The following is a 15,013-nucleotide window of genomic DNA, read 5'->3' on the forward strand; positions in this document are numbered from 1 at the left end:
GATTTTCATTCTGGGCAGTGGTGGTTTGTGAAAGTCATGGCAGGCAACCCTGGAATATGTGTGAAGCTTGCCAGTTGGAAAACCTGCCTTAGCACATTGGCATTTTATTGAAGCATTGAAAAGAACTGTCAAGGTAAAATAGACTTTCCCTCACCTTCCTTGGGCCCTCCTATCCTCCAAAACAAACTATGGCCCTCGATCCTTTGCTCATGACCTCTTATAGCCTCATGCAACTAATTCCCCCACCTACCACCCACAATTACCATACCAACTCATCCAATACTGAGATTAAATATTTTGCGTCCATTGATTAATATAAAGAATACTATTGTTGGACATTTTTTTAAAAATCACTACATTTAACTTGTTTTATAATAACAAGCATTCATACTTACAGTCCAACTTAAAAACAATTATATAACCACTTGGGTCTTTTTATTCATATTTTTCAAGTATTTAATGGGCAGAAGTTTTAAATACCTTGACAGTTTCTTTTGATAACTCTCAGAAGTTTATATACTGCTTAGGCACATTCATATCTAGTTTTAACAATCCCAGAGAGCATTTGACCACCCACAAAATGATCAAAATACCCTCCTCTACAAAAACTCTTTAAACCTTCTTTCAACAGCTCTAAAGAGCACCAATCATGTATTAAACATTCCACATAGTGAAAGTCAGATCAGAGAGGGACAGCTGCACTTTAACACATGCAGTCCCCTCTGTGAATCATGGATATGTAAATTAGAGGCCGCCCCATTCCACCCCCACTCCCAAAACCAGGGGCAGAGTGTCTGGATTTGAGTCTCCACCACTATTTTAATAATGACAGAGGCTCGCCATTTTATGACCATTCAGGCTGTATTTTCCATCTGAATATACAAAGAAACCTTCAGAAGTCACAAAGAGTTGTTTTGACATTTTTTTTATAATTCACAGTTGAAGGCTATTCCTTTACCACTTATTTGTTGCCGTTCTTAATTTCCCTTGAATTGAGCCACTTTCTAGGCCATTTTAGAGTCGACCATATTTCTGTGGCTGTGGAGTCCCATGTAGGTCATTCCAGTTAAGAATGGCAAGTTTCCTTCCCTCGAGGAAATTAGTGAAACAGGTGGGATTTTACTGCAATTGATGGTAGTTTTGGGGTTACAATCGTTGTGATTAACTTTCAATTCCAGATTTAGTCAAAGGAACCCGGCACCAGGTTATAGTCTTAACAGGTTTATTTGCAATCACAAGGTTTTGGAGCACTGCTCCTTCATCAGGTGAAGGGAAGGGAAGTGCACTGACACAGGATATATAGGTAGTATTTTATGTATAATACTGTGGGAATGTATATATTCTGTGCCTGCGCATTTCTCTCCACTTCACCTGATGAAGGAGCAGCATTCCGAAAGCTTGTGATTTCAAATAAACCTGTTGGACTATAACCTGGTGTCATGTGACTTATGGCTTTGTCCACCCCAGTACAACACCAAAATCTCCACATCACTGCTACCATCAGTTCCAGATTCCATAATTGAATTTAAATTCCACTGTTGTTGTGGGTCTTGAGTCCATATCTACAGTACTACTGTGCCACTGTCTTCACCAATTTGCCAAAAGATAAGTACTAACTTTTTGTTTTGATTTGATAAATTGGAAACACTAATTTACCAACCCAGAAGATCAATCTGTCAACTAGAAACATTTTAAAATTGTTTAAAATGACCCAAAGTCATACTGCATGTATTGTCATGACTGAAACTAAGCAGAATACCCAAATAAGAGTGGTCTTGAACATTGAGATGAGTCTGCTAGGGTTTGAAGATTAGCTTAGAGTCTCTACAGTATGGAAACAGGTTCTTCGGCCCAACAAGTCCACACCGCCCCTCCGAAGAGTAACCCACCCAGACCCATTCCTCTACCCTGTATTTACCCCTGACTAATACACCTAACATTATGGGCAATTTAGCATGGCCAATTCACCTGACCTGCACATCTTTGGATTGTGGGAGGAAACCGGAGTCCCGGAGGAAACCCACGCAGACACGGGGAGAATGTGCAAACTCCACACAGTCACCTGAGGCTGAAATTGAACCCAGGACCCTGGTGCTGTGAGGCAGCAGTGCTAACCACTGAGCCACCTTACCAACTTGCCACTCGACTGCCCATGAAGATCTGAAACTGCTTCTTTTCAAACTGAACAATTTGCTATGAGTCCCTCTTGAGGTATAAATTGCGGCTGGAACCACAATGTCGTGACCAAGAATGAGGCTTTGAAATGCCCAAATATGACTCATTTTGTTTGAAAATCTTATGCATTTCCTAACATAAAAGCTGGTCATTTTCTTTAGTTGCAGTTGGACTAATCATCAAAGCATTTTCTGGCATTAAAAGCACAATGCTGCCTTCACTTCAGTGACCTTCTGTAACACAGACCCTTATTTAAAAGAACCTTCAGACACAGTAATTCTACACACACACCAAACAAACTAAAGATTTCCAGACCAATTCTTGACCACATCAGAAATACAACTGAGTGACATTTGGGAAATGCATGCTAAATGTACCAACAAACCACACCCCAGCCATTCCAGTCTCTCTAACACTGTCTGAATCTGACAGCACGCACTTTGGAAATCTTGGCGCAAGCTTGAAGATTCCTGAAAGATTTTGCAAGGAAGTTTGCACAGCCACCTCCAAGGAGTTTGAATAAGAATAAGCACTCCTTATGGACAGACACTTTTAACTCCCCACCTGCTAAATTAATGGAAGTGTTAACTCATTTAAATAATTTTTTTAATACTCGGGGAATATAGGAAGAGTATCCAGCTAGAGTCTAATATTTGCTAATGGTTGGAAATGTTGAATGTTGGCTGTCTTTTAGTCTTGTGTTGCTCTGACAAGCTGGAGGGAGAGTTGCAGATCACTTAAAATCTGAGCTTCTGAGATCTTTCATAGCCAGAGATACAAATCGTCAGTTTTGCAAAACTAATGCATTGTACTGTGCAGTTTCACAGATTTGTAACTATCCTGAGAAAAGTCAATAAATAAGAGTGGATGTGAAAAGATCACAACCTGAGTAATGGAATCAGTGTGCTGTTTCTATCAATCCAAAATATAGAAAATAATATCCGTGATCAATCCCTATGTTCACATTTTGAATGCAGTCATCAGAACTAAACCGTTTAGCAACACGGTTGGGCTTGGAGCAAATCAGCAGTTGGGTTATTACCACACTAGTTTATATTTTCTCTTGGACTTCGAGAGAATATTGCCGAGATTTTTAATTTCAAGCAGGAAATGAAGACTCCAAAAAGAGATTTAATTGCCATTCTGTAAGCTTCAGGAAAAACATGGGACGCAGTGTGAAATTTCCTGCCTATTTGCTCTGAGTCCACTGTGCTGCTGATGTGGGTCATGTTGTAATTATATCTTGAATCAATGAATATGGCCCATTTGGCGATTACAGGTATCATTATTACATGACAAATTTACATAAGCAATTTCTCTATTATGGGCGAGGACATGCAATTTTAACTTGAATACCACATATTGAACTGTTAAAATACAAAATCATCTTGTTAGATTAATAGAAATATGATTATCCCAGAATATGATTATTGGGACAATTCCATCATTTCTCTTTTCTTTATTTCAGGGGGCCAAGGTAATATTATCTCACCAAATGCAGCCATTCAGGGCGGACTTCTACGGATTGTTGCTGTGGAGCATTCCGATGAAGCGGAGTACTCCTGCAAAGCTTCAAACAATGCTGGATATCACATTGCCACATCCATTCTCTATGTGCAGAGTAAGAGCCAAATTAAATTTCAGTCAAGGTGTATCCATATTGCCTGCACCCTGTCCATTGGAGACAACCGCCTAGAGGGAGAAACCAATAATATTTAGAAATGATTGTCCTTGTCCTTTATTTTGAATTATACAAGACAATTTGAACCACTGTGTCTCATTCATCAGTTTTATTGGTTTTTCCCTCTGGGTAATTGATAAGTCTGGATTAGCTCTCCTAAGGCTCATTACCTGAGCTGCTGTGTCCCACTCAGAATTAGGAAGGCCCCTGTTTTATTTCAAGTCCTTAGTCTATGCTGAGGACAGTGCTTAAAGCACTAGATTTCATTGATATCCATGGACAGGAAAGAAACCAGACACCCCCCAGATCCTCGCATCTCATTATTATGCCCTGATCTATCAGTTTCCTTACACGCAATTTGGGTAAGTTTGTGGAAGCTGAGTCCCCTTGCAGCAATGAGCTTGTGTTTGAACGGTCTGGGAGCAGATTCACTGAAGGGAAATTTGTAGTTCAAAGTCCTTGTTTCAGGCATTCCATGGATTTCATGAGATATATCAAAAAATACTTTCTGTTGCCTCAGTCACAAATAATTCAACCAGAAATGTACTGCAGAATTGGAAAATGCATCTTTTAGCTAGATCATAGATACAGTTCCCACATGTATGTCCCATTTACACAATATGAACCATTTCTGGGTAATAATTTGGTTTATGCTTGGAGTATGTACTGTATTCTGTACTGCTGGATAGAGTATGTACAGTACTGTGAATCGACGTTTCGGGCATAAGCCCTTCAGCAAAAATCATTGAATCCCCTCCTCAGATGCTGCCTGACCTGCTGTGCTTTTCTCGACTTTGAGCTCCAGCATCTCCAGTCCCACTTTCTCCTATGTACAGTATATTACTGAACAAAGTATGTATTGTACTCTATGCTACTGTGCAGTATCGCACACTATTGTGTGGAGTCCATACAGTACTCTAGGCTTGGACAGAGCATACACTGGAGTACATGCAATAGCACAGACTTGGCATCTGGCATGTTTTCAAAGTGGTGACTTTTACAAGGGTGGTCATGTTTGCTGACAATGAGGTCAAAATATAGGAATGAAGTGTGATTGATTACAGTTACAGCACTTAAGAGTTAAAGTAAATGCAAAATCCTCCAAATGCTGAAAATCTGAAATAAAAATAAAAAATGCTGGAGAAACCCAGCTGGTCTCGCAACATATGTGCGGAGAGAAACAGTTAGCATTTTACGTCCAAAGACTCTTGTGTTGAAGAAAAGTATATCAAACTCTGAGCATAAACTCTGTTCCTCTCTCAACAGATGTTGCCAGACATTCTCCAGCATTCTCAATTTTTACTGCTGTAAATAATCCTTTCACTAACAAATCGCCAAAGGGTACAGGAAATGTATTAGTAACAATCCAAGGCCCGTAGGTGATATTCTCGAGGCCTTGATAATGTAAGAATCTCAAGAAACATAGCCATATTTATTTCCATTTTTAACCCCAAAGAGATTTGATGAATTATTCTCTTTGAGATCCTTTGACATAATTCAGATTTGTGCAAGCTTCACGTTCTATGTTTTCAGTTTAGTTCTTGATCCTTTTTTCGAGAAGCCGTGATTTTGTCCAGTTGCAGGAATTGTGCAGCACTCTGTGTGTCATTTCCAATTCCAGTGCTAAACCTTTGCCAGATACTGATCTTAAATGGGCATTACAAAGCAACATGAAAAGAACTAATTAACTCAATCACCAGGAGAATTATCTCTGCAGTCCCTTGGCTATTTACTTTTCAGTAAGTTATTTCAGCAAGACTCAGGTCTCCCACTTGAACAGCTTTGCTACTGGTCAGTACTGTATTGGGCCATTGTGGGTTTCAAATCACAAAAGCTATTACCCTACACCTGTACACTGTCCCTTTTTTTTCAAAGGCAAAAGTAAGGAAAGGACAAATGTGAGCTGGAAAGTATTACCATCTTGCTTAATCCAATTCTTATTGAGTCAGAATGAAAATAAGATTCAAAGCAACACATGACTTTTTCAAAACAGATGAGAGTGGATCAGGGGTTTTATTGGTTTCCATGTGTACAGCGACAAGTTATATTTACATAGCAGCCTTTAAGTAGTAAAACCTCCCCAGGCACTTCTCAGAAATGTTATCAAGTCAGAATTTGACTGCATTAAGTCACAGAGATCTCGGGTAACAAAAACTTCATCAAGGAAGGGGGTTTTAAAGAAGGGAGGCAAGATGGAGATATTTGGGAATGGATTTCCAGGGTTAAGAACCAAAACAGCTAAAGGCCCGTCTGCTAATGGTGGTTGAAGGAATTAGGAGGAATGCAAAGAGAGTTGTAAGGTTGGCGTAGGATGCAGGGAAGAGGACGGTTGAGATGGTGGGAGGCATCAAAGCAAGGTTAGGAATGTTAAATTTGAGGTAGCAGTAAACCTTAGTAGCCAGCAGGGGTCAGCGAATGTGAAGGGAATTGACAAACAGGGCATGGTGCAACTTAAGGTGCAGGCAATAGATTTGGAATGAATAAAGCACAGCAACGCAGTCTGAATAATGACTTGGATATGCCGGTGTTGGACTGGCGTGTACAAAGTTAAAAATCACACAACACCAGGTTATAGTCCAACAGGTTTAATTGGAAGCACACTAGCTTTCGGAGCGACGCTCCTTCATCAGGTGATTGTGGAAGGCTCGATCGTAACACAGAATTTATAGCAAAAATTTGCAGTGTGATGTAACTGAAATTATACATTGAAAAATTGATTGTCTGTTGAGCCTTTCGTCTGTTAGAATACAGTGATAGTTTCACTTCTTTCATGTGTAAATCACAAAACCTTTTTTTTTAAAGTTGCATTCTCGGGTTAGCTGTTAACAATGGTGATAGCTAGACAATATGTTGGGGTGTTAGCCCCCTGTGTTCTCTGTCTATGACCTGATGATTAGATTGATTCTAATCTAAAACAGTCTAAATAAGGTTTGCAAAATGGGTTTACAGACTTAATTAAATTAACTTCCATTACAGACGCCTACACTCATTATATGAAGTTGTCTCTTACAAATTGAACAGATGAATAATATTACAAAGTATGGGGCTGATAATTATTATGTGATAAGCAGGTGTCACTGAAATAATGGATAGGTCAGGCCAAGGCAACATTACTAATAATTCCACACAAATATTGGGAAGCAGGCAGTCTTTCTGTTAGCAGAGAGATTCTTGTGCAGTCAGGCAATGCAACAATACATGAACGAGGATTAGCTGTCCATTTTAGATTGATTAGATTTGGCATGGCCATTATGAAAGGGAATGAGCAGTGTTGATCTTATGGACTATCTGCCATAATACAAGTAAATTGTGTAACCAAAACTGTCTGCATTCCTTCTTCCAGTCTTTGGACAATTCGCCCTAATTTTTTTTTCATGCCAACACCCAGAGAGTTGAAGCCTTTAACATCCTATTTTAATAAAATCATTGCCTTCAAGGCAGTTGAAGATAATCATGGACCTTTTCCTATTGCAACTGAAGACATCTAGTGGTGTTCTGCCTGCCACCTCTGTGACATGTACACTGAGCAATCTCATGAAATCTATTCCATAAAACCAAACAAGGGATTCTTTATCTTTAAGCCTTTCTTTAAATCATAGTTAACTTTTATTTTTTGTGTAGACAGATGGACAGTTTGGATCTGATCATGTTACGGGACAAATTAACTGAGTAAACCGCTAACTCAGGAGAATACATTACATCCATTTTGATCAATTTTGCTCTCACTTAAAGATGTACTCATTCCATTGTGAGTTGTTTGATTTTTGAAAACGGCTCCAGGCATTCGTCTGTAGTGTGTTAAGGTTTTGTTTCCCTCCCTCATCCCCACCATGATTTTCAAGGGCCAAAATAGAAAATAAGGTCAACAGTTCCAGACCTTGCAGATTGTGTTAACATCAGTCACAATATCAGAGGACGGCTGAGATAATTAGAATCATAGAATTGTGGAAGCAGGCCATTCAGCCCATCCTGTTCAGATGACACTCAGAAGTGCATCCCACTGCCTTCACTATCCTTCTAACCCTGCATTTCCCATGGTTAATCAACCTAGCCTGCACATCCCTGGACACTGTGAGCAATTTAGCATGGCCAATCCACCTAAACCACAATTCTTTCGACTGTGGGTGGAAACCTAAACATCCAGAGGAAACCCGCACAGACATGGAGAGAATGTGCAAAGTCCACACAGTCATCCAAGGCTGGAATTGAACTCGGGTCCCTAGTGCTGTGAGGCAGCAGTGCTAACCACTAAGCCATGGTACTGCCCCATTCTGGGGCAAGAGAGTTATTCTCTAATGATAGACCTAATGGAATGTTTATTGGAGTTAGCCAGTTCATCTCATTAAATGTATAAAATTGCACAAGGATCTGACAGGTTGTTCAGAGATTGCCTGCCCTGGCTGGAAAGTTACAAGCAAGGAGTATTGGTCCTAGATTAAGGAGTCGGCCATTTAAGACTCAGATATGGGATAGAGCAGGGAAGTGGAGATTAGGCAGAGAGATACTATGATCTGACTGAATGGTAGAGCATAGCTCTCTGACCTATTCCTTCCTTAATATTTTTCCTGATATTTGAGTTAATTTATTTATCATTGAGCTGCACAACATTCCAAATTGTAATGAGAGTTACAATTTCAATGCTTTGTTTCACCACCCTGAATTGAAGAGCAAAAGATTGTTCATTGGAAATGAGGACAGGGTCGAAAATTAAAAACCATTTGAATAATTTTCACTCCTAAAATATAAGTGTAACAATAAGTCTTTCCTTAATCATTGAAACTCGTTTTCTGCTGGGCCATCACACAGACGACAGGGTCAGTTTAGAACTTTGAATAATAACTGGTAGGAAAAGCTTATAAGACCGTAAGAATTTGAAGCAGGAAGAGGCTCTTCAGCCTGTCAAGCTTGCTCTGCCACTCAGGATGATCAGGGACCATGAGCCCAACTCCATTTTCTAGACTGACGTCACCAACTCACTTCCCCAAGTACTCCTTGTCCCCCTTTTGGATGACAAAATTTTTCCAACTCAGCCTTTAATATGTTCAATGATGCAGTCGCCCTGCACTCTGTGAAATAAAATTACAAAGGCCATAAAGTGGCTGTAGTCCTAAAGGGCTGCTGTTTCATTAGAGAGAGGATGACCAGTGCTGATTTAACTTCAGCATCACTGTACTGCAGGCAGGGAGGAGGTTGACAGTGCGAATCCTTCATGGTAACCTCAGCAGTGCGGGAATTGAACAATGCTGTTGGCATCACTCTGCATTGCAAACCAACTAACAGAGACTAACAAATAGAAATTACCAAGTTGTCACTGTCTCATCATCATCCTAAATGGGAGACCCCTTTTAAGTTGCGCCCCCTAATTCAAGATCCACACATGAAGGAAAGCATCCTTTCAGCAGTCACCCTCCCAATAAATTCCTCCATAATCTACTCAATTCCAATGAATAGGCCGAACCCTTTTAATTGCTTCGATCTGTGACAGTTTAATGGAAGAATGTATTTTGCATTGCTGCTCCACACTTAACTAGAACAGTTCTTCCTCTCTTGTGTATAATTGACCTCACCTGCTCCCAGTTGAATTTTCTTGTACAACTTGCCATTTTTCGTCTTGCTCTGCTGCCTCAGCAATATTCAGGTTCTTTAGTAACGATCAGCAGGCTGAAAATAACTGATTAGTAAACGTGCCCGAGTTGGTAGACTCGTGGGATAGAATATATATTCTGTCAATCATGCATCTAGTAGCATTTACTGCACATCATAGAGTCATAGAGATGTACAGCATGGAAACAGATCCTTCGGTCTTGCTTGTCCATGCCAACCAAATATACTAAATGAATGTAGTGCCATTTTCCAGCACTTGGTCCATATCCCTCTAAACCCTGCCTATTCATATATGCCTTTTAAATGCTGCAATCGTATCAGCCTCCATCACTTCCTCTGACAGCTCAATCCATACACGCACCATCCTCTGTGTGAAAAGGTTGCCACTTGGGTCCCTTTTAAATCTTTCCCCTCTCACCTTAAACCTATGCCCTCTAGTTTTGGACTTCTCCACTCTGTGGAAAAGACCTTGGCTAATCACCTTATCCGTGCTTTTCTGTAAGTTCATCCTCAGCCTCCAACGCTATGGGGAAAATAGCCCAGCCTATTTAGTTTCTCCCTACAGATCAGATCCTCCAACCCTGTCAATGTCCTTGTAAATCTTTTCTGAACCCTTTCAAGTTTCACAACATCTTTCCTATAGCAGGGAGACTAGAATTGGATGCAGTATTCTAAAAGTGGCCTAACCAATGTCCTGTATGTGATTAGAGTATATTGTTAAACCAGATGAGATGTCATTACTTTAAAACCTTGAATTGGAAAGGGATTTGATCAAAGTTATTTATAAATTCTAAAAAAAGAAATTTAACCTGGTTTATAATATCTTGAAGATCAATAGGCAAATTTCTGAGCTTGTTGTTGCACAACAGGAAGCAATTCTTCAGTTTGATTTAGTTCAGTTGATTTTTTTTTTGACCAAGGTAGATATAGATATTTACAACTCATTCTGTTCAAAGATATTAATATGCACCTCTGGTGGAGGTAGGATTTGATCCTGGTCCTCCTGGTTCAGAAATAGCGATGCTACCATGGTGCCACAAGATCCCACACTGGCTCAGTTGTTCATGTTTACTGTGAAAGGAAAAGAACCTCAGTGAATCAAGGGTGTTTATAGAGAAGACTGAAAATATATTCCTTAGTTGATAATGAGCACTGGGCAGAGTACATGCCCTTTCCCAGTCTGAGGTTCTGATTACAAAGTGAGCTGAAGGATTATTGAATTTTCCTGGCCACATCATGCATCAATTAACACTTGACATCTCTTAACTCTATTAGCAAGACAGCTTTTGTCTTTTTTTTGGATAATATGGCTTCTAAATATTGCCACACAGAATTATATGGCATAGTTAATTTGTTTAGGAAATGGCTGAATTGGGTATCGTCTTCCTCATTCGTTCAATATGGCCACCCTCCATGAAGTTTTCTCTTTCCCATTTCTCAGTTGCACGCTTGAGTTTTTACTGGGGGTTCAGTGTGGTAGTAACTCCTTCACATCAATAAATAAGCCCCTACATGTTATAGCTGCTTAGAGGAAATCCTTAAAGAACCAGTTTTATTTAATTATACAAGTTGAACTGAAAGAAAGAAGCATGAAATCTATCATGTGCAATTTTACATTTTAGAATTTTGCTAGTCTTTAAATATCAGAAGCAAAGTTTGTAGTAAACTGAGTTAATCTAAGAATTTGAGTAATCCAGTGACACCTGTTTGCAAGTGTTGCCAGTTCCTGTTACTTTAAGCTTTTTAAATTCCAAGAATCGTAAATCATATATATGAATTGTATATATGAATTTTTAATTTCAATGTTGTCTCCCTGTCTCTAGGTAGTGGCAACCTGCCACAGGTACAGGTCAGTCCACAGCGGATAGAGGTACCAGAGGGTGATACTGTTAGATTGTACTGTCGAGCTGGAGGGCAACCATCACCGACGCTGGTTTGGAAGAAGTATGGAGGAGACCTCCCACCACAGGTATCGCCACTCAACTTGTTCACTTCCAAGCTGCACCCAAAGCCCTACAGAATGCTATACGTTTGTCAGTGCCTTTGGTTTGACATGAATAGAAGGTGACTTCAGTTATCTCTGAATACATTAAGAATCACACTTGTGATATAAACAGATTGTTCCCTTGCCGTTGAAGGTATTATCCATTTGTCTTCCTGTGGATCCTACTCATTGTCTTGGTACATTTCCAACAGCTGTTGGTCAGTGGCAGTGCGATACAAAAGGCAGAGTAATTCCGCTGATGCTTAGAGCAGTGGAAAACATTTTTAGGAATTTGGGAATGTAAAAGGCAAGTGTTTCAGCCACAGTGGAATCAAGTCAAGAGTGGTACTGGCTGTATGATGTATCAGTGTTATGTTAATGTAGTCACTAAAACCAGGAAGTGCAAAACTTGGCTATTACTGATTAGAACTTTATTTCATTCACTGCATTTTGGAGAAGGGAATATTCCAGTTATTATAGATTTTTGTTAGACATGGTTTGGGAACATGCTCTATCCTAAAAACATTCTTCCCAGCTCAGACCACGATTTGAACCACAATCCATTTCAGCTGCAGCAGTAATCCCAGTTTTTTGTCAATGTGAATATTAGACCTTCGCTCACCACGATATGAAGATGCTCTTTCCAAATTTGTTTGCAAAATTTGATGTAGAATTTTCCAGTAATGCAACAAGTCCATTTTTCAGGAGCTGAAGTGCTATGTGAAGTGATGAATGTCAGAAAACATCCCCTGTGGGGAAAGGCATCAGAATCAGTTGGAGGTTTCATTGCTATAATGTGGTACTGGGAATAAAACATTGTCCCTGTCTGAGGCAGTCAGTTTACACACAGACATGATACTTTAACCTGAACTTTATCATAATTCTCTTCAGCGGTGATTCTGTGCAGATTGGAATTCATTTCTGAGCAGATCTAAATTATACACAAAATATCAGGTGAATGTTTTGGTGAACAATGGTTTGGGCTACTGACTACATTAATCAGCTTCAAATTGGCTGAATTAATGTATTGCGAGACAAAAACTGAATGCTGTAGAACTTGGAAATTGGAAGTGCTCCAAAAACTCAGCTAGTCCAGTAGTTTTTGTGGAGAGAAGCAGAATTTCAGGTCAATGTTTATGGGCAGTGACCTTAATGGGTCAAAGAAGGAGTCCGACGCTGTCCAGCTGTTTCTCCCAAAGCTTTGACAGCTATAGGAAACACGGAGTCGAGGTCAATTAGAAAGGAAGACAACTTTTTGCTTGCTCACCATCCTTTTATCCATCCAACTTTTTTCTTTCCCCTCTCTCATTCTGTCCTTCCTCGTTCCATGGATACTATAATTTTCTCAGGGGGCTGTTTTTTGTGAAACTCCTGCTCATCCATTTACCAAAGTGGGAGTCAGTCTTCCACGACTGCTTATTTGAATTTTGTAATTCAATACATTTCCAATACAAAGTCTGACCAACACCCTTTTACCAGGGAAACCCAGTCTATTTTTATTCAGTCAGACTGTCCGACACACCCCTGCATCATGTGGGATTTGAACCCAGGCATCCTATCTCAGAAATAGGGATGCTATTTATGGACCTCAAGATCCCTTTCAGGCAGGCTTTAGACTGAAGGTAAAGATGTGCAGGTCAGGTGAATTGGCCATGCTAAATTGCCCACAGTGTTAGGTGTGTTAGTCAGGGGTAAATATAGGGTAGGGGAATGGGTTTGGGTGGGTTTTTCTTCGGAGGGGCGGTGTGGACTTGTTGGGCCAAAGAGCCTGTTTCCACACTGTAGAGAATCTAATCTAATAAGTAAGTTGCCATAGTCCTACAGCACCATAGGTGTGCTTTCTCATTAGAGAGAGAGATACAACTGGTGGTTGTTTAACCTGAGGGTCACCATGCCTCAGGTGAGGGGAGAGGTTGAGGAGGAGTGTCCTTCATGGTAACCTCAGCTGGTGCGGGGATTGAATCCATAATGTTGAAGTCACCCTGTATCACAAACCAGCTGTCCAGCCAACTGAGCTAACTAACTCTCTCCTTTCAACCCCTGATCTGTTGGCTGAATGTTATGATTGACAAAAAAAACAGATGGGAATAGAAACTGTACCTCTTGGCTGAGACACAATCCCTTTCAGCAAACTTGCTCGGTAAAGATAGGCTCCAATGAACATGAGCTGCTCTCTGCCATCTCTTCAGCATGTTCTATAAAGGGACCATCATTTGCAACCTTGTCAATCCTCTGGTGTCAGTGCCCTGTCTAATGAAGGTGTTATCATTGAGGTGCCAAGCCATTCCCATTATCATTGAAGCCTACAGGTACATTACCAGCAGGAGTGATTGGTGAGACCCATTTTGTGGGGCTTTGTAGAATGTGGCCCTCCTATCACAACCTGAGGCTGATAGTGCTGCTCCCCATTTACACCCTACCTACTGCCTGAAGCTCTCAAAGCACACACCTCAGCACCAGTGACGGAGTTCACTTGGGATCTTACTTTACTGTAGTATATTAGTGCTGCATTGATCTCTTCCTGGCAGAGTTCAACATGGTTGTACCTCCATAGTTACATTGGCCTTCCCATTTCTGGGTATAGTGTTGAAGTTAGTGTGGGAAGGTAGCAGTGATAATTAGTGCTGTATGGCACCTCTGGATCTTGAGATCAAATGAAGTGTACGTTTCCGGAATGATTGAGTGATCAGAGCTGAGGCTCCCCCTGTATTCTGCCAGTGGAATGAATTTGATTGGAATTCAATTGTGCAAGTGGAAACCTCTGATGAGGCAGCTGTAGATGTTTAACCTCTAGATGTAATCAATTTTCAAATTAAACAGGCCTCTCAGTAAGACACGATGATGGCCATCGTTCTTCTGTCATGTGCTGCTTACATTTGACCTTTCTTTGTTGTTTGCACTTTCCATCCTTTCTCCTCCCTATCCAGGCTATGTCCGTATTTGGCTTCTTTCCAACGGGCATCAGCAAAAATGCTCAGGCTTTACAGAGGCGCATTCAAGACCTGCAGGTAGCTGCAATTGTCTGGGCATTGGAGCTTGCTGAGCAGCTACTGACCAGCTAGCTTTCAGACCATTCCATCATGTACAGAGGGTGTACCTGGTGTGTGACCCAGGTATGGTGAGGGCGTACAAGATGCAACCTGGCATCAGTGGGTGGGACACAGGTATCAGAGGGTGTGACCCAAAATGGTGGGGGTGTGCAGGGTGTTACCAGGTTATCGGTGTGTATGACCTGAGTATGGTGGAGGTGCAGAAGTTGCTAAAGTTTTGATCAATGTGGTAGGTTTTAAGATTAATCTTAAGGAGATGAGACTGGAGTGTTACGATCTTAGGGAGAGGACCCCAGAGGTTCCTGATAGGAGAATGTATGGCAGCCAATGGTGGAACAATTAAAATTCAGGATTGGCAAGAGGTCAGGATTAGGGAAAAACGAGTGATCTTAAAATTAGATACGGAGTTGGGAAAGATTACAGAGGTAGGGAGGGGCAAATCTATGATGGAAATTTGGAAATAGAGATGCAAAGTTGAAAAGTACAGTGTCATCAGACTGAGTTTATAACAGATCATCA

At 40.6% G+C, this 15,013-nt stretch overlaps 1 protein-coding gene across 14 annotated transcripts in view; it reads left to right on the plus strand.

The window, feature by feature from the left end:
- hspg2 (heparan sulfate proteoglycan 2) overlaps positions 1-15,013 on the plus strand; it is a 530,612-nt gene that overhangs the window by 376,330 nt on the left and 139,269 nt on the right. For 8 of the 14 annotated variants that reach the window (XM_087980629.1, XM_087980631.1, XM_087980635.1 and 5 more), the window contains 3 exons: positions 3,644-3,796; positions 11,284-11,429; positions 14,372-14,452. In XM_087980629.1, the coding sequence (XP_087836755.1) occupies positions 3,644-3,796; positions 11,284-11,429; positions 14,372-14,452 (380 nt within the window). The remainder of the gene's footprint in view (positions 1-3,643; positions 3,797-11,283; positions 11,430-14,371; positions 14,453-15,013) is intronic. The other 6 variants (XM_087980637.1, XM_087980639.1, XM_087980643.1 and 3 more) reach the window with 1 other exon arrangement.

Source organism: Chiloscyllium plagiosum, unplaced genomic scaffold (genome assembly GCF_037043375.1).
Source record: "Chiloscyllium plagiosum isolate Xiang-an unplaced genomic scaffold, Cpla_swu_hap1 HiC_scaffold_37, whole genome shotgun sequence".
Taxonomy (NCBI): Eukaryota; Metazoa; Chordata; class Chondrichthyes; order Orectolobiformes; family Hemiscylliidae; genus Chiloscyllium; species Chiloscyllium plagiosum.